This window comes from Catharus ustulatus, chromosome 1 (genome assembly GCF_009819885.2).
Source record: "Catharus ustulatus isolate bCatUst1 chromosome 1, bCatUst1.pri.v2, whole genome shotgun sequence".
NCBI lineage: Eukaryota > Metazoa > Chordata > Aves > Passeriformes > Turdidae > Catharus > Catharus ustulatus.
In genome coordinates, this window is record NC_046221.1 from 34050145 (window position 1) to 34077490 (window position 27346).

Genomic DNA, 27346 nt, shown 5'->3' on the forward strand with positions numbered 1-27346 from the left:
GGTAACCTTGGAGTCCTTTGTACTCTGAATAATTGCACAGAAAATAGTGCACTGTGTCCTGACTGACCTGCAGAAGATCTCACACATGAATAAAGTCATAGGGGATTTGTGCCATGATTCTTTGCTGGTATCTCTTTTTTTTGTAAGGGAAAGTTCAGTGGATAAGGACTAGCTGGAAGCAGGGCTCTGTTTGAGCCACTTATTCAGGGTATGATCCTGCCAGTCTCCTGAACTCTGGTGATTTGCTTGAAGGGAGAGGGATTCCATCTGATTCCTTGATGGGACAGCTTAGAAGAATGCAATGAAAAAAATTCTCAATGAAAAACACAGTGGTGTTTTGCTTCCTCTTTAAGTTCTCTCTAGGAAACAACTGAATAATCCCTCATTTAATTAAGAGTTTAAAAAAACCCTAATGAATGTCTGTTTGCTGTTTCTGCTTCTCTAATCCCCACTTAGCTGCAACTGCTTAAGATATGCATTGAACCAGTATGAGCTGTTCCTGAAAAAGCTGTTCCAATATTATGTTCCTGAAATCTGTGTAGCAGCATCATAAATCTGTCAGCACACAGAAAATAGCAACTTAAGTGTATTCTTTGGATTCTGTTATGAGATAGCTTTCCAAAAAAGTTTTCTTTGCTGCTTCCTTATTTCCGAAAATCTTTGCAAAAATTATTCAAGATATTTATATATATTGTATTTGTTTAGTTGATTTTTGATTTTCACTTGTCAGGAATCTAAAACAGCTCAGTGACCACAACATGGCAGCAGAGCTATTCTTTCCTTATCTCTTGGTCTTAGGTTTTTTTAATGACCCCCAAGTTAATGCTAATTATTAATTCCTGGCTACTGTACTGATCACTTTCAGCCATCAAGGCCTGACTCCTAGTAACACATTACATGTTTTCAGTAGCTTTCATGCTTCATCCTAAAGGTTCTTCAAGTCCCTGGAGGGACTACTAAATCCCATTCTTCCTCTACCAGGCCTCCCTTCAGTTTAAATACAGTCTTTGTAGCCTTTCCAGTTCTCTGAAACATTCCTGTCTTAGACAATGTGTGAAAAAGGAGAGAGAAGAGTCTGAAACACAAACCACAGTATTATGACATAGGAATGTGTGTTTGGAGAGGCCACAGTTGGCCTTAGAGCATGGAGACTTTGGGAATGTGCTGTGCACAAAGAGACTCCACAACTCATAAGAATTATGTTTATTCCTGTTGTGTGCGTGGCAGTGCTGTCTTTATTGGCATTTGATCCCTGCAGAGTAGCAGAGGATCGTTTCAGCTGGAAGTTTGGTGTTAGGGAGGGCCTGCAAAGAGCCTTATTGGGGCAGTAATTCTGATCCCCAGCTGTTGTTGGCAGATGTGTCATGGCTCCTTTCATAAATGGAAGCAGCCTCTTTTCTGATCCTCTCCTCAGCTATTCCTGAAGCTCTCTGCTGTGAACATTAAAAATCATCTTGTCATACCCACCCTAAGTTTATTCCCAGTCAGACTGTAATGCTCATTTATTAATCCATTTGTCCTTTAATGATCCTACTCTTTCCAAACCAGTGTTTATCCCACTAATGTGTTTCTCTGGAATAGTAATTTTTTTCTGGAAAGGCCAGACAATTTCCATTAGTTTTATTTGTGATTCCATTTTAAAAAGAATATGTCAGTTAAAGAAATTAAAAAGCATTGAAACCATAGTTCTTGTGTCTCTTTCTCTCAGTAGTGGTATCTGTAAGGATTTTTTCTCTCTCCTTTTACAGAATCATGTAAATGTTTTTGTGCTGCTGCCTTGGAGAAGGAATGTTGCAGCTCCATCAGTGCTGTCTGGTGCTGAGGAGCTTCACAGCTAGGGATCCATTCTTGCAGTGTTGTCTCCCTTGGCCCATCCTCTGGTTTCCATGCAGTCAGACATATTTCTGGATGCCAAAGTCTGTGCAACAAAATTCCACTTTCCTCATGCTTTACATCCAGTGGTGATCTTGGCTTACTTAGGCTAAGTGGGTTTTCCCTTATTGTATGTTGATCCAAATATCTGGGCTTGAAGTCTTCATAGGAAAGTGAACATGCAGATTTTGGAAGGGATTCAAATTTGGGCCTTCCTGAAAGCTGCTGCCTCTACTGTGCTTCTTTTTGCAACATGTCAGTGATTTTCAGAAGGTTCTTGGTTGTTGGGCTTGAATCAAGATAAGGAACTTCCTGGTAGTATGTCTGAGATAGAGTATCCTGCTCAGGGTCCTGCTCTTAGCTCACACCCCATTTCTGGTCTGTGCTTTCTGTCATTTTGCACTGCTGACCTAGGCTGGCTGTTCTTTTTTTTTTCACTCAGCATTGCACCCTAGTAGCTGGTGACAACTGTGGCAATGCTGAGTACAGGTGAAGGCACCTGAAGGAGTACTGTTCTTGCAGAACTGATTCATGGGGGTGTTCACCTTGAAGTAAGCATGCAGTGCACCCTTCAGGAGGTCTCACTTGTGACAGACCAGCAGAAATGTTTCTCTATAAAGTAGCAGGATTTATACTGCCATCTATGTCTCTTAGCAGGGACTGCTTATTTTAGCAGACCATTGACTGTGACTACTGAAAAGGCAAAGGTAGAACTCACTCAGTCAAAGAGAAGCCGCCCAGACCTTCGCTACTGCCCCTGTCATATAGGCAGCTTAGAGTCACTCGTTATGCTTTGCAAAACAAAATATTCTGTTCCACTCCAGTGCCTAAGATATAAATGAGTGTAGATGTCTTGTGCTTCTTCTTTATTCTATAAGCATCTGTCTTCTCATATGAGTGATAGTATAAATGGTGAATTGAATAAGTGTGTTTTAAACTTCTTTTAGGAATAGTTGCAGGTGGTTTTTAGGATGCTAACTTGCATGTGACTTTTTAGCTTTCTCAATTACAGTTTGATCCACTGCTCACATACTGTTAACCTTTATTGAACATTTGCATTGTTGAGGCTTAAGATGGTGGTGCATAGCCAAAGGAACTGTTCAAACAAAGTACATTTGAGTCCTGTAGCCAAAGAATGAACCTCATCAGTTATTGTGCTGAACAATCTCAGTGTTTGATATTCAGCATATGTATGCTTTAAGTGAATGAATATTGTTCAGGTAAATCAGCATGGCCCAGGATAGGCCTCTGCCAATCACACTTTGGAAGCCAGAGTGCAATAAAACTGCTCGGTTTTGAATTATGTAAGGTGATGGTCTGGATTCTAATTGCCAGAGACAAACAGTTGTTGAAAGTGTTCTTTTAAGTGTGCATTATCATAAAGCAAACCTTTTTTTTTCTTCACCACACTGAAAAAAATGTTAGGCAGCTTTTCTATTTCAGATACAGGGATTCAATTATCAGAAATTTATAAATGCATCAGAAAATGTAAAATGTAAATCAGAAGGGATTTCCTTCATTTGGTTTATTTTAATCCAGTAGAAAAGCAGGACAATTTGGGGACTTTTTATCCAGGGCCATTTTGGACTATGACTAAGAAAATGAAAGCACCTTGCTTAGTTGCCCTGCTTTATGTAAGTCCATGCAGTTTGAATCTGGAAGTGCTATAAAGCCAGCAGAGCAGGAATATGTTCCTTCTGTTTTACCTGCAGAATTGCTTAGTCAGTTACAATTGCTTCGGGTTGCAATCAATCAGAGCTGTGTATATAAAGCCATCACAAGTAATGATGCATTAGCAAAACACAACTCTCAACTTGATTTGCTCTGCTTATATACCATATTATGATCTGCTTGCATGAGTAGCATTTAATGCAGATAATATCTTTTCACTTTTATGCAGGTCACAGAGAATATAAAAAGCGTTGAAGAGAACAAACACAGAGATTTTCAATATAGTTTTATACATCCTTAAGAGTAAACCATGGCCTTAAAATAGAGTCTGTTAATGTTATTGATGCACCCTGGAGGAAGAAACGCAAATCACTTATGCAAATGGAGGAGTGTAAATCACAGAGGCTCTGCCAAACTTCAACTGGGTATGGTTAGTAAGGAAGCAGTAGTCTGCAATGGTAATAAGTCACTTATCAAACACATAGTGCAATAAGGACAATAAATTTGTGAGTTCAGTCAGGCTGTCCTGATTAACAGCATGAACATGTAGCCAATACAGTCTGCCCCATTCACATGAAAACTGCCAACTCATTTTATGGACACTGTTACACATACTGCTCAAGGCAAAAGGTCTTTTGAACTGCTGTTGTGTGTTGGTGCCAGCTTAAAATAGTAAGATAAAAACTAAGCAGATAATCATAGTAACTTCCCCTCCTGTAAACCCTGAAGAAGTCATTAATCCATTACAGAAGTTCTGTCAACCAGCTGTGTCAGGACTGATTTAGTATTCTGAACTTTTGCCTCTGCTTTAGAGTGAGCTTTGCCCTGTGCTTAAGTATTGTCAAAGAGAAGGCTTAATTCTGCCAGCTGAATCTGATAATACTCTTGCCAGTATTACTTGTGGTGGAAGCATGAGATTCTTAGTAAATGCAGTATTGATTAGTTTTGTGTCTCCACCTAGTTCTTCAGTCAATCTGCACACTGCTTTTATGTAATTACCCAGGATAAGGTGGTGTATTGGAACTCTTCCTACACAGAGACAGGTTTTATTGTCACACATTTTATGGGTTAGGAAAATCAGAACTAATCCATAATCCCCCTGAAAAACCTCAGATAATTTACAGTTTATGTGTCCTTTGTTCCTAAATGGCAAAAAAATCAATGTCTTCGAGAAATTTAGGGGCTAACAATTTGTGGTCTTACATCCCAACTAAATTAATTTAATAAAAATTGCTTCCCTGTGAAGACCTGACTGTATGTTGTGATCTCCAGTGCTCTTTCAATGTTTTGTAGCATATTGGTTATTCTTGGAGAAAAGTTATATTTGAGTCTTTAAAATGGGGTTAGGGGCCACTACCTTTGGTGGATTTGGATAACATATTTCACCATTTTCTTTGACAAATTTGTAAAGCTGAAGGATAAGAAGAAGTAGCTAAGGTATAAACAAAATATGTGTGCTGTATGGAAAAGACTATTTTAAAGACTTGAAATAACATGTGGTCACCCTCCTCTCCCTCAGTTATCTGTTTAGTGAATGCTAATAAAAGTAAAATCTGATGGCAAAATGTATTTGCTGCAGTATTGGTACTCAAGTGTAAGTCAACAGGTATGTAGTTATGCTGAACTCAGGTCAAATAACTTGGAATCAAATTCTCCATGGTAGTCACATATGGTAGGCAGGGAAAGCTATGTAAGCTTTCTTTTGTAGTCACAATTATAAACTGCCTTAAAATGAACTACCTCTTATTGTTTCCATTGCCACATCTGTAAGCAGTGTGTCTACATTGATCAGAATGACAGATGGGTCTACATTTTTAGTTGTAGATGAATGCTCACTGTGAAGACAGCTGTGCCTGGTGGGAGAGGTGCTTTCTGTGAGCTGCTGTTAATGTCACTTTTGCCTTTGTAAGCTGACTGATAGACATGCAAACAGAACTCATCTTCACTCTTTTGGGACAAAATCGGCAGGATTAGACCAGATCAGCTATTTAATCAGCACCAGTTAACCCAGTGATGTGTGATGAAGTCTTCATGGAAGTACTCTACAAGATCACCTGCACCACTAGATCTGGAAATCTAATTGTCTCAGGCAAAGAGGTGGTGACAAGCAGCTGAGAGCTGGATCTTATACCAGAAAAAAGCTGCCTTTTCAGAAAACCATCTTTCCATTGCCCAGTTCCAGGAGCTCTGGGTTGATTCACATGCCAGCAGGGAAGATTCTTATTGCATTTTCTGTGCACGATTTTTACAAACAGGAACAGCAGATACTAAAGTTTAATGAATTGTGAAGCTCATTCTGAACTCCTAATGTCACCAGCAGGAATACCTAAGTGTTTCTAGGTGTTTTGTAAAAATGAAACTGCTATGGAATTAGTTTCCAACCCTGTTTCTGTCACCTCCTTTTCTCTCTCCAGTCTTTCTGCTTCTTGTTTCCCTATTTACCTCACAATGATGCTGCCAGCATTAATTACATAGTAGATACTATGAGTTTTGTAAAGGAGAAATGTGGAAAAGACGCAAAGCTTTTAAGCACAACCTTCTGTTGGTAAAAGCCACCTGACTGTAGTCTGGGTTATCTGTATTTAACCAGGGATTTCTCGCTCACTCATGAGAACTGAAGTGTCCCAGTCTCTGAGAAAGTAAAAACATATGGAAGGAACAGCAAATGAAATTAAAGTATTTCCTAAATGCCCGTAGTAACTGTCCCCTTAGCTGATAATTCTGAACCTGTTTAACTTTTCTGGAAATAGATCTTGGTCTCATTGATCCTCCTGTTGTGCAGAAATAGGCTCTGTAAGTCCACCTGCACATGTGATTAGTGTTTCTTAAACTGATGAGTGATCAGCAAAAACTGACTAAAAATGACTACTCCTAGCAGTACATATTCTGCGGATGGATTTTGGTTTTGGATGGACTTATACTTCATTAAAAGTCACTCATGTACCGAATTTTATAAATAACAGTAAGGCTGATGACTGGGAATGGCAGCTAAGATCTCCCATTTTATATTATCAGCTTTTACTTTCCTGAAAAGCTTCTTATCCATGCCAGGGTGTGCTTTTTCTGTTTCAAACAGTTACTGCCAAACCTTTCGTGACAAGCATTGCCATGGCCCACAGAGGTGCTGGCTTTCTCCTGTCCCAAATTCCCCCTAGCCCTGTGTGATCAGTAGCTACCAAGTGCTCTTCATTAGTTCACACAGGTGATCTCTGAAGTCTTTTGCAGTAAAATACCTGTCAATTAAGAACAATCATTTCATGCCCTTTTCCTCCAGTATTTTATGTAAAACATCTCAGGGTAAAATGTTGCTGGGGTTAAAAACAAACACCTCATGGTGGCTTACATAGTATTCTGCAAGTAGTGAATGTCTATGGTTTAATCTCAGACTTCATAGGGGATAGGAAGAATTGTTTTTCCTCTCTGGATCTGGTTCTACTATTTGTGTAGTGAAAAAGTGTTTTAAATCATTCCACTCTGACTTCACAGTTATTTCTGTTGGCCAGTGAGGGTGACCAGCATGACTTTGGGCCAAAAAATGCTACTTTTTGGTCGCACTGATTTTTTTTTTTTTTTTCATTTTTCTTTCTCTGTTTTGGACTGTGAAGAATTAGTTGTCTGGCAGAAGATATCAGACACACTAAGCAATCCATCTCCATCGTATTTTTGTGGGAATGGCAGCTGTGCTAATAATAGTTCTGTCGGCTTCTGGTGCTACAAGGGGGCCACATGAGTTGCTTTTATTCTCAGAGCTGAGACATCCTCCACGAGACTGCAACTATCAGCACATAATTAGGCTTTAAGCCAAGGTGCTTACCTTGACCACTGGTGTAGTCATATTATGTTAAACTTCAGAAGAAAAGAGTCATGGCTGCTGTAGTGTTTTTAAGTAAGTTGCAAGTATAAAGGGTAAACCAAGAGAACTCTTACCTCTGGTCCTTCTCAGAGCAACCATGTCAAAAGTCTTCCTAGAGAAATTGGAATGGAAAGGTTGATGACTGCTTGAATTGATCCCAGTGTCTCAGGTGATCTGAAGAAATGTACCTAGAAATGTGTGTATTGTAGAGGTGAGAGGGGGAAAATGGTAGGTGCAGTGGTCTTGGGTTGGTTTAAGTTGTCAGGAAGAAGAACAGAAAAAAGAGAGAAGGAAGGAAGGAAGGAAGGAAGGAAGGAAGGAAGGAAGAAAGAAAGAAAAAGAATATGTCCTTATTTCACATTTCACTGGCTTTAGATTTAATATAACACTTTGCAAGAACGGGGAGAGTTGTGAGAATCAAAAAAGTGATATTTTTTTTAATCCCCTTTTGCTTGCACCCTGCAAAGAATTCCCAATGATGCTGTCCTTGCAGCTTTTTTATATGATCAATCATACTGATTCTCATTTACTTTTATGTGGCTTTAGGGAATTTAAGATTCTTGTACAGCACCAATTAATAGTAACTGAGTTTGTGCTTGTGTAATCAAAATTTGTCTCTAAGATGACATTTATTTCTGTGAGGAAGGAAGATAAAGCTAAACTGGAGATTTTATGGGATACTGAAGACTGGGATTTCATGAAGTGCCAATGATTCTGTGGCTGTTCTTTTCAGCTGTAAGTTTTTAATGATAGAGTAATTTAATACTTAATAAAATCAGGGGAATAATGAAATCTGAGGAAAATTAAAGCAGCAGTTTATTCCAGTAAGAAAGACTAGCACCCTATTTGGATTAATTTAACTTTAGCACTGCTGCGTAGAGCAACTTACTAAAAGCAAAAACCTTCCCCCAGTTGCTGTGTAAAGCAAAGTCACAGTCTTGTACAGGAGCCAGATTAATTCAGTTCCTGGATCTGTGTGTCATGACATAACGAGGTCTTAACATGCTGGACTTTTCTGAGGCTTCCCCCTCATAAATCTGCTTCATGAGAGAGAAGTTGTGGTTTATAGTTGCTCTCAGACACTTTAATTCACATTAGGTAAAAAGGCCATGAACAACTCAGCCAAGAAAACTCAATTAGCCCACAGGCATGTCAGCAAGATCAGTATTTGTTAGGAGAAGGTGTGCTAAGTAAACACTGCTAATCTTCTAAACCTAATCATTGCATGCTTCATTCAAGAGAGAGATTTTTGTGCCTCATAGTGTTGCTGCTGCTTATTGCCAAGGAACCTGCACTGTGCAATTATGGGTGTGAGAGGAACAACTTGCCCTTGCCCTTTTATTTCATTAAGGAAAGATAAGATAGAGGTGAAATGCACCTAGCCAAAGTGTCTGGTTTAGGAAGCCTATATTAGGGAAGAAATGTAATAGCTTACCTGAAGTGACCCACTCTCATTTGCATGTCCCACACTTTATCTGAATCAATGCAGTCAATATACATTAGGGACAAATCAGTGTGTAAGCAGTGCAGGCAGTGTTCTTACTGATACCACTCATTACATGAGGAATATTTTGTGTTGCCAGGTGCCAAAGACTGAAAAGACATCAGGAACATGTGATGTGTGGGATGTCTTTTTAAAACAGAGTGAAGAAGAAAAAAAAAATCTATCTTCTTAGACTTTTGTGTAATAAGCTCTATATTAGTTAACAATGGTATATACTATTAGTACAAAAAATAAATTAAAAAAAATTCCTTTTACCAGTGATGCAAAACAAAAAACATACCCTTTTTATACTTGCAGAGAAATTACCTATTCATACCATGCTAATGCATTATTTATATTTTACCTTGGAGGCTTATTTTTTTAAAGGCAAGCAAAATAAAACACCAACTTTAAAGGGCAAGAATTTAATCACTAAGCCTAGATAAGGGTCTCTTGACAATTTTACCAAGTCATAAAAATATCTAAGGTTGAAAAAGTAATTAATTTGCTTAATGGTTCTTTGTGGTATACTACAAAATAAAACAAATGCCTGAAGTAAGTGTTATTGGGCTAATCTGAGTGGTTCACCTAGAGCTCCAAAATCTTGTGTATTTCATAAGAAAGGCTTATGTACCAAGCCTTGCTTCAAACAATCTTGATTGTAAATGGGTAGGAGATGTTGTCAGATGAGAGCCCTTTTTAAAGCTTTATTATTTGTACATTTTCACACAATGTTTTTTGTTTCTTCAAAAGCTGTATACCAAAATCTGCATATTGCTAAAACCCCTTGTTTTCCACAGCGAGAAGAGGGATGTCCCAGATTCATTTCCAAGCAGGAGATGATGGTAACTTCTCAGGGCCCCTCCCCTTGCTCAGCTTGAAGACACAGAACTGCTGGGATGTTAATAGGCCCTGCAGGGCTTCCCTCATTTCAGCCTTAGCAGTTCCTGTGGGATCTCTCTTCCTCCCATGGCTGGGTTTGCTCAGTAGCCTGGTTAATGACATAGCTGTGACATGGCAGCTGCACCCTCTCTTCGAGTCATCTGTGACTCATGGTGCAACCTTGCCACTCCATCATTGAATTGGTCTACATAGAGATAGGTGTTGCAGAGTTACAAAGAGGAAATAAATCCCTTCACACAAGTTTAAATACAGTGGTGTGCTTGTTTCTTTCCATACTAACATGGGTGTTTTAAAGATAAACTTCCACTGCCAAATCAGTTTTATTCGCACATTCTGATACAAGATACAGAAGTCATGCACTTCATTGTGAAATCTGTGCTGTGATGCTATGGGACTCACTGCAATCAACATGAGGTGTGATATCTCACAAATTGCTGTGCCAGAGTAACTCATGCCTCAGCTGAACTGAACAAAAGATCTACTTTTAATATGTGATGCTATAAAGAGAACAGGACTTAAAGTGTTGAATTCTGGAAACCATTTGTATATTGTTACATTTATAATGAAGTGGGACTCTGATTCAAACTTTGTATCTGTCTTAATAATGGGAAGCCTTTATAGAAATGCCGTACTTGCAGACTAGCAATCTTTGAAAATTTATTCTACAGATAATTCTAATTGATTTTCCATTTCTACTGTTAGAACTGGTGCATATCTACCAGTGTTGCAGATATGTAGAATACTTCTTATTATTTTTTTTCAATTCGCGTTCTCTTACCGTTGTATTATTGTAACAGAATGTGAATTGAAAAGAAATACTGATAAGTATTTTCAATTCCATTTTGTTGTGTTACAGTGTGACTTGCTACATTTTTCACTGCAATAATTGGACATATTGCTGATACACATACACATAAATAAGGACAGTTGATCTGCTTTGAGTTCTGGCATGGCAGAGCAACTTAGCTACCATTGTAGATCACTTTTCATTTTAACATCTAAACTTAAGGCAGCAAGAAAATAAGGATGAACATGCATTTTCATGACTGCCATGACTTAGAGAAGGTTTCTGAGCTGAGGTTGTAACAGCCAGCTAAGTTTTGCATTTTAAAGGATAGATGGTTGTTTAGAATATTTGTTATTTTTTTAAAAGTCATACTGGTTAATCAAGCCTGAAGCCACCTGGAACACAAGGCAGAAGAGAAAGAAGAAAGGTAGAGCTTTTTCTGGAAAGGAAGTAAAATATTAGCAGTTTTTAAAAATTTGGCACTGTTTTCACAGAATCACAGAATCACAGAATGACTAGGTTGGAAGAGACCTTCAAGATCATCAAGTCCACCCATGCCCAAACATCTCCACTAGACCATGGCACCAAGTGCCACATCCAGTCTTTTCTTAAACAAATCCAGGGATGGTGACTCCACCACCGCCCTAGGCAGACTATTCCAGTACTTTATCACTCTTTCTGTGAGTTCTATTAGACTTTTGCTGGAGTCTGCCAGTATGACACAAGAAACAGTTGCTCAGTATTATATCATCTGTCCCTTTAAGTTCAGTCCATAGAGCATATGGCACTTGTCTGTTGTGAAGAAGTCAAGGTTGTGGTGGAGGGATTTATGCTCCCAGTTTGGAAAGGCCCAGAACAAATCCAGGGAGATGTAGAGATTAACACCATCCCATTTCCCTGGCAACGAGTGCACTGTGGGCACTCTTCAAACACTTTTTGATGAAATAGGCATAAAGCAATTTTCACATGAGAGAGAGTACCCTTCTGGACACTCTGGCTTCCATGCAGTACTTCTGCAGCTTTCCTCATGATGTCAGAACATTAAGTGGAGAGATGCACTTGTTCAGTAATAGTAATGAGAGACAGATTTGAACCTGTATGACCTTCATGAGCGTCTCCCACTTAGTACTACTTTCCTACTCTCACACATGCTAGGGGCCTCTAAAGGTCTGGTTTTATTCTCAAGTGTGATTTTGACCTGAAAGGGTCAAGCAGCCTCATGACCTTCACCTTCTTTTCTAGATCAGGCCAGAGAACATTTTGCTTCTCTTTCCTGTTACTTTCCTATGCATTCTGTAAATTATTAAGAGAATCAGATGTATCACTTTTGCCAATTTTATCAGAAAGAAAATCACAGGAGAATAAATAGTTTCAAGTGTGTAAATTGACTTTCTATGCAGCTTTTTATTCTTGCAAAGGGAGGCAATGACTTATTTTGCCTAACCTTAAAACCTGCTTGGTCAGGAGTCTGCAGGTCTGGAGCTACTATGGGTCAGGAAGCTGGGAGACAGCCAGAGGAATGTAAATACTTTGTGGCATGATAAACTGCAAAACCATATTAAAACCCACAAGGGGGAAAAAAACCCCAAAAAAACCAGACAATTTTCACTGATTCTATGCTGTCACTAAACCTACTGGAAACCTTATTGGTGTGACTTGTCAGTGGAAGGACAGCTGCCAGTGCTCTGTCTGATGTGTGTGTGTATAACAAAGGCTCTTGGCAGTGGCTGAAAGGTGTTTTTCAATGTCTTTCCCAATTTTTGTGGTCTTGTTTGATGTGAACTTGAGGACCCATTACAGCTATAGAAGTGAGGAGGCAACTACTTTTCTCCTGTGCATTTGACTGGGAGGGCATGTGTATGTGACCCACTGGCAAAGCACATCTGCACCCAGTCAGTGATTGATTCCAGTGTGCAAAACTCACAAGGATAGTGTTCATCCATCCTTAAGGCAAGGGCATTGTTGGTCCATGAAAGGGTAAAGAGTTATTGCAAATACCTTGTAATTCATTTCCCACAAAAGACAGTAATGGTTCAAAAGAGCCCTTGCAGGCTGTAAGGTAAATAAACTGACTGTTAATAGCTCCCAGGTAGGTCTGCTTAACACCACTCAGAGTGTATTTTTCAGGAAAGGTTTCATGTGGCTGTCACCATTTAATAGTTTCTGATGGCAGGAAGAATATTTGCTCTGCAAGACCTTGGAGTATGAACATGGCAGGCTTTTGTGCACATGTGTTTCACTTTTTGTTTTAAAGGATCTATTCTTTCCTTCAATTTAAGGTCATTTAAAGACCAAGAAAATATAATATTATAGGGAAAGAAAATGCTTAAATTAGGACAAATGAAAATGTTTTTAGAGATCCAGCATATTTCAGGTTAAGATGTGAGTGCATAATAATGGAGAAAGCATTTTAATGATCTGTTGATCAAATATTCAGAGTCCAAGGTTATGTACTTTTCAGAGTGTGCGGGGCAGAATGTGACCTACTCCTTAAAGTCTCCTTCCTCCTTATACAGCTGGTGCAAGGGCATAGGGTCACAGCAGCCCCTGGTTGCTTCCTGTTAAGGAAGAAAATTCTTAGAAAGGTGCTGTGATCTCTTCTTCAGCCTGTGTACCTGGATGATCCATTCTGGTGAGCAGCTGTCATGATAAATGCTCCTCACAGCCCTGTAAAGTTAACTGTAAAATCATCACAGAATTATTCTCAGGTTTCTAATATACTTACCAATGCTGAGATAAGAGGTTGTTTATTTTCTCTTTTGAAGAAATTACATCTGTGCTTCAAACTACCTTAATCTAAAATCCCAGTATTTGATCGAGTGTTTTGCTGGTGCCATCAAGTGGCAAAAGGCTGGATTGCACAACTCCCACAGCACCCAAATTGACTCAAATACCTCTTGAACAGCACCAATGAGGAAAATAATCCCTGACAAGCCTCCTCCAAAAATACATATCTATAAATATGTAGGAGAAAAATGGACTGAAATACATATGTGGCCATGATTATTTCAGTTACTTCAGTTTTATCTGGATTCTAACAAGCAGAAAGGCTAGTATTTTGGATATTACTAGTTGATAAATATAGGCAACCTATAAAGCAAACTCAGAGATCCATGTTGAAGAGCTACTTGAACTGAAGTGGCCCAATGCTGTATTCTGAATTTCCTTCCCAACTGTGTTTGCTGTCCTTCGTTGCTAGCTAATTCCTTTTTACTGAACATAGCCCTTTGATTTCAAATTATAGCTGCACTTCATATCATCAGAGTATAATGAATATTCAGTTTGCTGCTATATTCACTAACTTCACAATATGGTCAACTGAAAAATTAAACTTTTGGTCCATCATTCATACACACATCCCTTTTTTTGCCACCTGAGTGACATCATAGTGTTATTCTGTAGGAAGGTCTCTGTACAAAGAAAACACATAAATTTATAAAGCTTACATCCTATTTCCTTATAAAAATAATTTTTAAAAATTGGTGTGGTTTTATCTTGGTTTCTCAGGGGACTGCTAATATCAAAACTCATAGATACTGCCAGTGTGGAAGTAGTCCTGTGTTTCTACATCATCCAGCAGGGCTGGATTTTGAGAAGTGCTGAGCACCCATGCCTGACTTTAAAGTTCCTGAGAATTCTGAGCATTTTCCCCTGTGAAAGCCTGTCTCTTACAGTTCCTTACCACACTCCCCTAACACTAGACAGGAGCTATGAGAATGCCTTAAACAGGCTCCAACTTTTTACCCTAAAACAAGTGATTTCTAGACTCTGGGGATCACTTTCAGCTCCTTCTGATGTTAAAGGGCTCACAGAATCCAGCATGGTGCTTTTCACTGACAAGGATCTGAAAACAGCTCCACACTGTGGAAGAAAAAAACAGCAAAAACAAAACCAACAACACAGAGCAAATGAGAGTGTGAAAATGATGGAAATGCAGGTGGAAAGATCGACCATAATCAGTTAGATTTTCCTAGCATTAGAAAAAACCTTACAGTTTAATTAATTCTCACTGTGGATACTTCCTGAAGTCTTGTTTACAAATTCTATTATAAGCGTATTTATTTAGGCTTCTTACACTTTCACCACTGAAATTTGTGCCAGTAGTAACAGAGGCACAAACGCAAAAATACTTCATTTGAATCTCGCCCATTTCAGCTTTTTACTCTGTAATTATTTGCACTAGACTAAGCTTTCAGTTAATGTCTAGCCTGTATCTCTGATACATTTTGAGATCAGTGAAACTGTTGCTATTGGGTTTACTGTAGCTCTGTTGCTTGCCTTTTTTCTGTGTTTTACAGAAACTTCGTGTGGAGGAAAGGCTACTCTCCTTTGCTCCGTAACAGCACCTTCAGGATTGTGGGTACCTGTGTATGCTTTAAACAACTCTCCTGCAGTAGCATTTTACTGTGAGAATTGTCCAGAACAAACAGCAAATGGATGACATTAACATAGGTTCATGAAGAAGCTTGCTAACCTCTTCTCCTTTTCTGGCTGTTACATTGGTTTTCTGAGATGCGTCATAGTTGCTATGACTCATCTGCTTTCTCACAAGGTACTGTGCTTGAGTTGGCCAAAATCTCTCCTGGCTTGCAATGTGAGTGGAGGAATGTAGAGACATAGACTACATGCCACCTTGTGAAAAAGGGAAGGTTTGTTTCTGGACCTCTTTTCTCCTCCAGAGTGGAATTCACTTGGCTTAGTTAGGGGCTCTGCAGTAGTGTGCCCGGACAACAAATAATCCAGTGGATTCCATATTCAAAAAGGACAAACATGAGAGCAATGAAAATTCTTGTTTCAAGCTCCTTTCACATTCTTGCACCTGTCCTATCACTGTGGGATCATGGCACCTTGCCATGGTTCTGGTACTGAAGTCCCATCGGCACAATTTAGCAAGCACGAGTACTGGACTCTCCCCTGGGATGGGTTAACCCTGGTTACATGTAGAGATGAGAGGCTGGAGAACAGCCCTGGGTAAAGAGATCTGGTGTTTGGGTTGATGGCAAGCTGTAGATGAGTCAACAGTGTGCCCTGGCAGCTGAAAGGGCCAGCTGTACCCTGGGGTGCATCCAGCAGAGTGCAGCGAGCCAAGTGAGGGAAGTGACTGTCCTGCTCTGCACTGGTGCAGCCCCACCTCGAGCACTCTGTGCTGGCTGGGGTGCCTTACTGTAAGAACATCAAACTGTCAGAGTGTGTGCAGAGGAGACCAAAATGATGAAAGATCTCAAGGGCAAGACTTAGAAGGAGCAGTTTGGTTTGCTCAGCTGGGAGAAGGCTGAGGGGTGACCTCCACACAGTCTGCACCCTCCTCAAGGGAGGCAGTGGAGGGAGAGGTGCTGATCCCCTCTCTCTGGTGACCAGAAGAACCATCAGGGAAAGTTCAGGATGTATATTTGGAAAAGGTTCTCCACTGTGTGGGTGACCAGTCACCTGAACAAACACCCCAGGGGAGTGATCATGGCATCAAGTCTGTCAGAGTTCAAGGAGCATCTGGACAATGCTCTTGGTCATGGTTTAGTGTTAGTCCTGTGAGGAGGAGGGAGTTGGACTTCGTTAGCTCATGATAACACAGAGAACAAGGAGAGGAAAGCAAGTTTCCAGTTTTTGAGTAATATTTTAACTCTTTCACATTCTAGTCTGCATCTTCCATTCCTGTTGTCCAGGAAAGCCTGAAGGACTGAAGACTGTCCTTGGAGTTTTCTGAGTCAGTCCTAAGCAGCATGCTGTGCTTTCAAAACTTTCCCATAAGTCAGTAATGGTGATCTGAATCTTACATGAACAACAGAGACTTGGCATCATCATTTGCATATCTTTCAGTTAGTCAGTCTTTTTTTTTTTAAAGTTATGGTGTCATGAAAAAGAAATCTTGGAACTGGTTTTGGTGGAAGTGACACAAACCTCAGTGTATTTTAAAGAACAAATTGGCTGTGGTTAGTCTAGGAAAAGGAGCCCTAATTCCAAAAGCATTCCCCAACATCTCCTCAGCTGTTGTCTAGACATACCTCTTCTTTTACAAAAGCTTTCTGAAAAAGCTGAGCACTGACTTTTCATGTTTATGCCTATGGTATTTGTGGATGCTGTAAATTAGGCCAAAAGTGAAATCTTTAATTTCAGGAAGGGTGTTTGGGACAACAGCCAACAGTAAATACTTATCAAATGATGGAAAAAAAAAAAAGGAAATTTGGAACTTCAAGTGTTTCAGCAAAATAGTGTGTAGAGATTTGTGAATACCAATATATTTCCAAATTAATGTTTAGGACATTGTGAAAAAAATCAAAGCTTAAAGTAGCCATGCAGATCTCAGTCTAAATTGCTGTCCAACCATTTTGCTGCCTAGTGCTTCTCTTGGTGGAAGCACTTCACTTAAACATTTTGACTCTGAGAAGTGTATGTCTAGCCTATGTTGGCTGAGGGTTTTCTCCACTACCATAAGGTGGACATCCATTAACAAATGTACACAGACATCCCTTTCCCTTGCTCAGTTGTCTTCTGGCAGTACACATAGAGCAATTCCTCCGTGCTTCCTTTCTGCTCCTCAGGGAAGCGTACAGCAATGAAGGAATTTCCTGAAGTCTTTATATCTGAAAGAAAAAAATTCCAAAGACAGAATTTGGATAGAAGCAACAGTGATGATTACCTGAAATCTTTTAAATAGTGACAACTTGGCTCTACTTTAATGACTCTGACTTACTCAGCTTATTCTGTCAAATGCTATTAGGATGAACTGTCACTAGGAGAAGTTAGTACAACAGCAATTGGCAGTTGTTTAATGAAGGTTGGATCAAGTTTATTATGTTTTGATCAGTAAGAGGAAGAAGGAGATAGATATGTGTAGCACATGCATCTTGCAGTGTAATTGAGTATTGGCTCCCAGCACATTCATACCTGCACTCTCAGTACTACATAAATAGCATATGGACAGCAAATATATGCAATAGCACAGATGGAAGCTTTAGCATCTAATTCCCACTGATTTCAGGATTCGTTATTTAAGCCTTTAAAACTTCTCCCCTCCATCTTTAGAGAGGGGTAAGAAATGTTATTGTTTAGTGGCTGTAGTTCATACTGAAGGAAAGCTGTGTTACTCACATGGATGTGCTAGAGGCTGAGGATACTCTTTATGTTTCCATACATTGGTGTCATTTGAAATCAAGCAGTTTGATATGTATGATGAACCAAAATAAGAATCTGATGTGCCACAGAGTATCAGAAAACTTTCCTGTTTCTCAGTTTCTGAAGGAAATAAAGTATTCATTTACAAGTTCTATCTAAAATTTTGCCCCCAGTCTGAAAGTAGTCAGGAAGATGCCAAGTCACCTCTGATATCTGTATTTGTTAAGCCAACTCTTACTAGAAACATGAATAAATCATTCCTGTTGACTTCTGTCTATAGGCTACCAAATTGCAGAACAACCACGTTACTTTAGACATAAAAGAGGAGCATTACATACATACATACAGGACTGTGTTAAACTTAAAATATTTACAAGTCTCTTTCTCCCAAAGAATCATTTATAGCCAATGTTGATCCAGTGATATTTGAGATCTCAATGACACCCCCCGGCCCCGAGCAGGTGGGACAGCCACTACACAGGCACGCCCGGGCCCCGTGGAAAAAAATCTCGCGTGGAAAAATCTCGCGTGGAAAAAACTCGCGTGGAAAAAAAACTCGCGTGGGGGGTCTCCCGGGGGGGGGGAGCTCGCGTGGGGGGGCCCGCGTGGGGGGGGCTCGCGTGGCGGTCGCGTGTCAGCCTGCGGGACACCGCGGTGACCCCCCGTGTGTCCCAGTCGCTGCTGGAGACCCACGACGAGAACCAAGAGCAGATAATCATGTGTTGTCTTACACTCCCCCTAAGAATAAAAACCCCCGAGCAGGGGTAAAGGACTGGCATCCCATTGGGGTATGAGGAACCATGGAGGGCATTTGGTTTTACTGCGTGAGCCCAACCCATCCGCAGGAAAATAAGGACATTTTGTGTTCTTCCTTGCTGCTCAGATTTTGTAAGCTTCTGCCTTTGACAGGGGTTTTAAATTCTCAGTGCCCTATGGAAAAGGACAGACACCACTGATAGGAGCCTGCACGGGGGTTGATGTGGGAATGACTTCCCCAGCCACACCACAACTGACTTATCAAAGGATCCCCCAAGAGTATCCTCCTTCCTCACACATCACTTTTCAAAGGCCATAATCAGAACACAGGCTTTGTATATTTTGGGAGTCTTTGGGCTGAACTGGGGCTTAACAACTTTGCAGTGCATGCAGGTACTTATGGCTCCCTATGATACAATCCCAGCAACTGCCAGCCTTTTTCCATACAGGCAAATGTTCTGGCCCTTTGACTGGGTTAAGAAGTAAAAAGGGCTCTTAACTACCACTGTTCAAGCATTTTTCACCCACTTTGCAGTTAAATTCCAGGTACTTTCTTCTATAGAAAAGAGCTTAGAATCTTGTCTCCTACAAGCTGAATAGTGGTGTTGTGTGCAAGATAAGAAGTTTTCCTGGTAGTTAAACAAAGGGCTGTTTCTCTGAGGAATGAACACAACAAATGTCAAATAGGGAAATTTCTGGAGCCCATGTTAAAAATCGAAAGGCTGTTTCTAAATGGTGGCTCGGACAAGAGCCGGGGCGGGAGAGGAGCGGGTGCCGCTCCTGTGCCATCAGCTCCCGGGAGGTGTCTCCGCAGCCCAAGGCTCGAGGCGCCGGAACATCCAGGCTGTGTCCTCTCATGCAGAGGACGGGACACCTCAACCTCAGGTGGCAGAAGCAGGCTGCAGTGACACCTCCTGTGTGATGCTCCGGCAGCAGCAGGCTCAGGCTCCCCTTGCCGATCTCATTCCCGGTTCCCCGTTATCAGAGCTCCCCGTGCGCACCTGGGGCTTCACCTGCAGCAGGGCAGAGGGCGAGGGGCTCTCCCTGCCGCTCGGGTTGTCTCTTTGGTTGTCACAAAGGGTGACCTTTGTGCTAAAGCCTAATCAATGTTCAGAACCAGAGGGATTTTGGATTTGATCTGACAAAATAAAATTTGAGACTATATACACGGAGAGCTCTGATAAAGAGCTGCTGTACTTGTATTAAAGAACATATATTTGAAGAGGCTTTCACTGAGGACATGGTGATGTAGAATACTGGGACTGTGTCCTGAAAGTGGAAGGCAGTATTGGGCATCTTTGCATCATACAATTAACTTGATTTTTGTGCATCTTGAGTGCCATTAGACTTGAATGAGACATGTATGCAGCACTTCGTGGTCATCAAAGGTACCCCTTTGTTGTACTTGCAAATACAGCAACAGTGCAGCAGGGGCTCAGCACTGGCTGCTGCTGCTGTTTGCCAAGTACAAACTGGGCACCACTGGACAATGTAGTGTGGGCACATGTAGCCACACACATCAGACTGAGACATTTTCTGTATACCTCCAATGCAGGAATATTTTGGCAGCAAGCTTTAAACTTGTATTATATCCCAAATTTATATTGATTATAAGTTGGTATGCAGGAAGAGACTAATGTAGCCGAGACAGGAAGTGATGATTATCCCTCACATAAAATTTAACTGTATATAGGAATATAGAATGGGGATGAAATACCTGTGTAACTCTTAGAAAAAGGAAACATCTCAGACTACAGAAGCCATACTTAGTGGGAGGGAGGTTAAATAAACCCCAAAGAATCCAAGAATGCCAACACAACCCCAAACCACTGGGGAGTTACTCTAATCCTTTTGAGTTGAGAGTTGGAAATATACCTGAACTATATCATGAGTAAAAAGTCCATCCTCCAAAAGGAATCAGGTGCTCTGTGGCCCATGTGGATCCTCCCCATGTATTCATGAGCAAAGTTTTGGTTTACAGTATTCCTAATAGTTGCATCTGGTTTTGAACCAACTTACCTAATACTTGTTACCTGTATATGCACAAATGTGGTATTTGCAAAGAGATCTATATGGCTCTGTGTGCCCTACAACACTCATATTGCATTGTTGCATGTCTGTGCATTTCTGCTACAGTATGCAGCATGTGAAATTTAGCCTCAGTTTCTATTATTTAAACATTTCTTTCAGTGTGGCTGAGGTATAAAATATATGTGAGGAGAAAGGAGATCACATGGTCCAACCTCCTGTTGAAAGCATGGCCTGAAAAGAAAGAATTATCTGCTGAGGTATTGCTGTGTGAGACAAAGCAGTTCTTGGACACCTCTGAAAATTTGGAATGTAGCAAAATGAATTTTCCTGTGCAAGGTTTTTCTGACCTATGTCTGTCTTAATCACCTGACGCCTTTTTTAAGATCTGCAAAGAATGAAAATACCCTTCTGTTTTTCATTTCACTTTATAGACTATCAGCATGTTGGAGGATGGTAATAAAAGGATGGATTGAACTTAAATAGCATGTAGTAAGTTCTGGGTTTAGAAATCTGTCATAACTATATACTTTTTTTTTCAATATTTCAAGTACAATGGTAGCCTAAAGAGGTATCTGAGTTTTCTAAAAGCCAATCTAGAATATTTCTTTGCACCAGTTAACTCTAGGGATCCAAGTGGGTAATTTGTATGACGACTGCAAGAGAAACCCATTTTTTGTTGGTTTTCACTACAATTTTAATTGGATACAGGTCTGAGTTAGGCCACAGGACTGACCTTCTAGCTAATCACTGCATAGGATACATAGTGCACAGACATGAAGAGGTGGAAAAATGAAGTTTGCCCTATCCATTTTTCATGAGATAAAATACACATAAAATACTGTAAGCCTCTCTTCTCTTTCCTACTAGCACAATTTTTTCTCATTCAAACTCTGTGCTACAAAAGATCTGAGTGGCACTAGCTGAGGCCCTTCTACATTATATCATCAGGATAGCAGAACAAATGAAAATCAGGTGTCTATGGCAGTGTATCTGTGCCAGATGTACTTTTGTGGGTGGCACCACTAAAAAGCATTTCCAATTCTTGCTAATCAGTACTCCTAAACTTGGGGAAATTTTTCAAATGTCTTGCCAAAAGTTTGGAAATTACTAGTGGTCTGTCATGACTAAGGATAGCCCAGTTATTATATTTTAAAGAAAATGCAAAGAGCATTTACTCTTCTGAGAGTAAACCAGAAGTGTCAGTTTACACTCCACTAAATCTGTCTAAATGATATATTGAAATCAACCCCATGATGAGCCTTTGGACTTACAAATTAATCAGTATGGTGTCAGCTGTCTTCTCTATGAGCTTAAGTCAGAACCTAAAATAAGCCTGTTGTTTTCTGCATGGAGACTTTAGTAATAGGCATAAATATTGCTTGTATGGCAAGGAAGGCTGGGAGCTCCTGAACCCTACAAGAATTCATGCCAGGAAATCTCAGTAGCCTGTCAATTGATTTATTTGTGTCCTTTCCTTGCTTTTCCCCAATTCATGAATAATATCTGTATGTGGATAATAAATAATCCAGTGAATGATAGCTAGAGCAATGTATGTTGCCTTTTGTGCCCCTTCTCCTCCTGTTGCACTATCCAGTGATTGTTTTCTTGGCTCATGTGCTCTCAAGCCAAACAGAAATTTTGCACAGTGTAGCATAATTCCTACTTTATCTACTTTTCACCTAGCAGCTCCTCTGCTGAGGGAAAATAAATCAGTAGCATCTCCCGTATCCATGCTATGAAGCTTGCAATAAGAGGACAACTTAATTGCACCTGCTGCTGGGCCAGTGTTTGGGCTTCTGCTTTCCTCCCACAGCAGCTATCATTAATGCCAATTGATGTGTACCCTTTCCCTGTTGCTAGGTGATATGTGCCTTAAAAAGACAGCTTCTGTTGCTGCTCAGGGATTCTCACAAATCTTGTTTGCTTTTGGTTCACCTGATGTGCAGTTTTGCAGGACCAGAAACACAGCTCAAAGTTCAGGGCATTTCCTTCTGCTGTCCATTTGACTTTAAATCACTGAAAGATCCTAGTTTTCCTGACTGAAGAATGAATGAAGAATGACATCTGTTCTGGTGGTAGGCAATGGCAAGACTTCTACTTCATAGTCTGGATCTTTTACTTTCCCCACACATAATTCCTTGACCAGTGTCCTTCAGCATGGACTTGCTGTACCCAAGTGTTATACTGCAAAACAGGTCTTTCAACAGTACTTGTTAGATAAAGTGTTTTCTGAGGCTCAGAGAAAACCCCAAAGATTGGTTTGTGACTTTTACATTCAGAAAGTTTAATCTCATTGGTTTTTATCTGTTTAGAATTTCCTATCTTTCTATTTCAGGTATAAATGAGTACAGAGAATAGATATTCTCAGGACTATAGGCTGATTCCTCTGGGTTGAATTAGACTCATCAGGCACAGGTTGAATGGTGTTGTGTTTCCTGTAGCCTCATCAGCTTTGTGGAGGAATGGCAACTCAGCCTCTGCCCCATCTATGAATTTATCTGATTAATTTGATAGAGTTTTTTCCCAGGTTCTTCTAAATATATGTGTAATGTAGGGATATCTGGTTGCTGGTTTTTCAGCATAAAGAGTAAGACAAGAGACAGGAGAAGTGATAAACTCTCAGATATCCAGACCTTGAAGAAAAGGAGGCAATAGGACAGTAACAAAGAGCAGAACTCCTAGACCACTTCTTGATGGGACTCAAACAGAACCCCTCAATCCCTGGAGTTGCTTCAGCCAGACACTGAATGGACCCTGTGCACGGACACTGTGAACATGTGTGTGTATGACCTGATAGCAAATCTCAAGCCAGGCTAGCTGAAGAATAGAGTGAGTGGTCTGATTGCCAGCAGCTGAGGAGTCAAAGGGACCTGCAGGTCTGAGGGCCACACAGATTGTCTGCTTCCAAGCTATTGAGCAGACTGAGCATCAAAGGGTTGCTGATGAAGGCACCCATTTGTGTGTGTGATTCTAATGTCAATTTAAAGCTGGACTAGCTGGTGAGCAGAAGAAGAGGTGTAGGAGCCAGCTGCCAGCGAGACAAGTTGCCTTTCAGATTTTTGTCTAAGATGACCCATAAAAAGCAGGAAAAGTGTTTTCTCAACACTTGAGGTTTTTTTGCTGCTTATGACACAAAGGCTATCAACAGTTTTTTATCCTGCTTCTCATTGTTATTCACATTGTAGGATTCTTTTTATTTGAACCATGCATCTTTATTAATTTTATGCTTCTTTTAATTCTGCTTAAAATGCTTTAAATTTCACAGCCATTGTTCCATAATTTGCTTTTACAACCAATAGGACATAAGTAGCACAGAAATAAATAGAATTTATACTACACTGCCACTGAAGTAAGCTACTACAACAATCACTGCAATTATCATTGGCTTATATGTCAAGGGTTTGTACAGAAAAAATGTGCTATGCATACTTGAAGGCAGGTTTGCATTTCAATTCACACGTTTCCTTTTCATGACCTTTAGTTTTGAAAACACATTGCAGCTTTTCCGAGTCTTTCAGATTCTGTCTTCGTAATTTCATTCCAGTATTAACGTAACTCTTCGAATTCATATCCCTAAAAATACCAGACAAATAAAACAAAAGCTGTTATAATTAGGTGAGACAGTGAGAAAGGAATGAAAGGAATCAAATTAAATGAGAGAGCACCTTGGCTTCTAATATATCTATTATCTATTCTGGCCTGAATTTCTAGTTTATGCATGTGTCAGATGGAGGTCAGGGGTAGCCAACTGAAATTTGGTTAGAAGAAAAATGGGCAGTTTCAGTAAGGCAGCAGTTATGATAAGAAGAACTGTTATTGAAGAGCTGGTTTAAATTATTCTTAGTAATAGCAGGAAGTAATTTTTCCATCCTGAAAGAAATTCTGAAATGTCATAATTTTTTTTTTCATTATAACACGGAATGAAAAATCAAAATCTCAGTAAGAAAATATGAAAAAAAATAGGATCAGATGAGAAAAAATAATTTTCAGAATGCTGCTATTCAGCTTGGAATTTTCTCTTTTTAAAAACTCCAATTTGCATTAATTTGGAAAATGGAAGAGTAATTTTTAGGTAAGTTTGTCATTTTATAGTGCTGAAATGGGATATTTTAATGATTCTGAACCTGCTTTACCAAAGCTGTAACTTTTCAAAATGAAACCTGATCTAAAAATCATCAAATCTAATCCTGTCATATGAACATTTTCAGATTTGGCTATTTGGCACCTCCTCATTGGAAAAGGTTTTATAAAAAGATTCTTTACTACTTTTGATGAGACTGTTTTGTTTGATTTGATGAACTGCAATCTTTCTTTTGGCAAATTGAACTCATACTGAAATGCTTAGGAATATTCCTAGAGGAATTCTAGCTGTATTCAATCATTGCTAGCCTATGATTTAATATGCATTTTAATATGTGGCTTGAACACTTGTGTAGCATTACCTGGTTCAGATTCCTGAATGTCTTCAGGCAGATTGACAGGCAGTGACTTCCCAAATCTCTGTGGCAAATTTAGAAGTGATTGACTGGAACCTTTAACAAGTGGAGATCTCCCAAGCCTGTGTGATACCTTTGGAGCATGATTAGGTATGTTGTCTCCAAAAGCTCTTCCAAATCTCAGGGGCAAATTAGCAAATGGTTTAATGCTTCTTTCTTCTGGATAATTTCTTCCAAATCTAAGAGGTAAATTAACAACGGAATTTGGCATCTTGCTTGCTGTAAAAGGGTTCATTTTAATGATATCTTTTGATCCCCAGTCTTCCATTTCATCAAAATTGAGACTCCTCTGCTTTTCTTCCAAAATATTTTCTTTAATCTAAAGAAAAATAATTTTAAAAGGATACAGTAATTTAAAATGGTTTTAGTCCTCCTCTAGTACACAAGATGCACTGGGAGCTCCTAGGCTTCTAATTTTTGCACAAAATGTACTTTCTGTATCTATGCTGTCATACAGTGAAGAACTGAGCCTAGTATATTACCTGTCTCATGATGTAAAGGGCAGCTATTGCCTGAAAAATAGCTTTATCAATATGACCCTTCTTACAGAGCAGTGTTCTTCCCTCAGCATATTGAAAATCACTTACTTCTGTGACAAGAATAAGTTTCCAGCACTTAACAGCAAATATGTACAAATATGGATTTAAATTTCAGTTAAAGACAAAGGTGCTACTAACCTTAATTTCACTTCCTTATCCCTATTTGTCTTTCCTGTGACTTCACCAGTTACTGGCAGAGAATGGAAATCAACCATTCTAGTTCATACTTCATGATTAAAACTAAATAAACTATCCCTCTGATTGCACCTGCATGCTGCTTCTGGAAATATATAAAAGATAGTGAGCTAAAGTTCAGAGGATTTGACTAGCATAATTGAAATTGTATTTTGTTTTGAAGGATGTTTCTTATACCCATGATGATAAGTCAAAAAGAAAGGTTGGCTCCCATTTCCTAGGGAGTATTTGCAGAGAAGACATGAAAAATACTACAGATGAAGTGTGCAAATCTCATTTGGTACCTGTTGAGACATAATAAATGTGCAACCCTGCAAAGAAATTTTTATAGGCAATTTCCAGAGTAAAATTTTAAGACCATTAACTATATTAGATTTAAAACGTTCTCTGTTTATCACTATTCTTTGAGTATTACAAGCATGCCTTTATTAATTTTGGATTAAAAATCTATCTGTTATATTATGTGCATAAAATACCTGACAGGAATGTTAATTGAGGATTCACTGTGTAAATAAGAAACATTTTGGAAAAAGTCACAGCCTAATCACAAAGCTGTACTGCAAGAAAATTGAAACACGAGTTGATTTACACAGTATGTGTGTGGAAGCAAATGAATTTCTTGAAAATTCTTTCAACAAGCTTTCTCCTACTGCTGGTCTTGTAATGCTGAATGCTGTGGAATGAGTTTAGGACAGCCTGTGCAAAAACATCCAGTGTGCTCAGGATCTGACCCACAGTTCCCCCAAACAATGTCATAGTAATACAGGTCTTACCTGATAATATTTATCATCATTGTCTTCTCTGCTCTGCAGCCTGAACTTCACTGGTTCATTTAGGCATATGCTGTTTGCTGTGAGAAAGATCACTGTAGCTAGAGCAAACAGAATAAACTTCTTGGTTGAAATTATTTTCATTTTTCTCAAGTTAAGCTTACTTAGAGAGCTCAGAATCTGTACAGAAAATAAAACTGCCATCTTTTTATATAATCAGAAAACAATACAACATTTTTTTCACCATGACATCAGTCTCTAAAACTCCAAATCCCAGTATTAATTAGGGAAGCAATTTGAATATATTTGAAGAATGTTGGGAATTTCTTTTGTGCAGCTTTTTAGACAACATAACTTCTTGTTAGGGACACGCTGACTTTACAAATATTTTCTTCTGGTGAAGTATGTCTTAATTAGCTAATTTTGAGAGCCACAACAGTAGGGATATACAATAGCCACAATACTTCATCATAGTAGACAAAATCACCTTGTTTCTTTCTTTTTATTGGTGTTCTCAGAATGACTATGAAAAGAAGCTTTCCCCATGTAAGCATTATTCTGCTAAATCCTTTTGGACCACAGAATGCTTGTTTATACTTATGTACACCTAGGAACATTTGTCCCATTGAAATCAAGCGCTGTGTTTTAGAGGTGCTGATCAGATCCTAAGAGATGTTGTGCATCAATGTAATCTATTGAACATACAGCGTGTCGATGCTCTAAATTTGACATATGAATTTGCATTCAGAATGGATTAGGTACATGCTTTTAAAAGCCTGCCCATAAAGTAAATTTTTAGAAATTCCACCTATATTTTTCAGCCCTAATTTCCAACAGTAGTTTTTAAAAAGGCATCTACCACTTAGCTGAACGCAGCAAA

The 27346-nt window shown here is 39.5% G+C and overlaps 2 protein-coding genes across 2 annotated transcripts; both read right to left on the reverse strand.

Moving 5' to 3' along the window:
- Positions 1–1664: 1664 nt before the first annotated feature.
- Positions 1665–24005, reverse strand: C1H7orf31 (chromosome 1 C7orf31 homolog). Its single transcript, XM_033051315.1, is given in 11 exon segments — positions 1665–1724; positions 1726–2103; positions 2323–2484; positions 4442–4568; positions 4778–4876; positions 4878–4954; positions 7358–7365; positions 7471–7560; positions 14349–14430; positions 16994–17147; positions 23896–24005. Coding segments are annotated over 11 exon segments (1347 nt in total).
- Positions 23628–26644, reverse strand: NPVF (neuropeptide VF precursor). The gene is made up of 3 exons (XM_033069325.1): positions 26470–26644; positions 24909–25281; positions 23628–24039 (listed from the first exon to the last, which is right to left on the reverse strand). Exons 1-3 carry the CDS (start codon positions 26608–26610, stop codon positions 24032–24034), a joined length of 522 nt encoding a protein of 173 aa, XP_032925216.1. The 5' UTR covers positions 26611–26644; the 3' UTR covers positions 23628–24031.
- Positions 26645–27346: the final 702 nt, after the last annotated feature.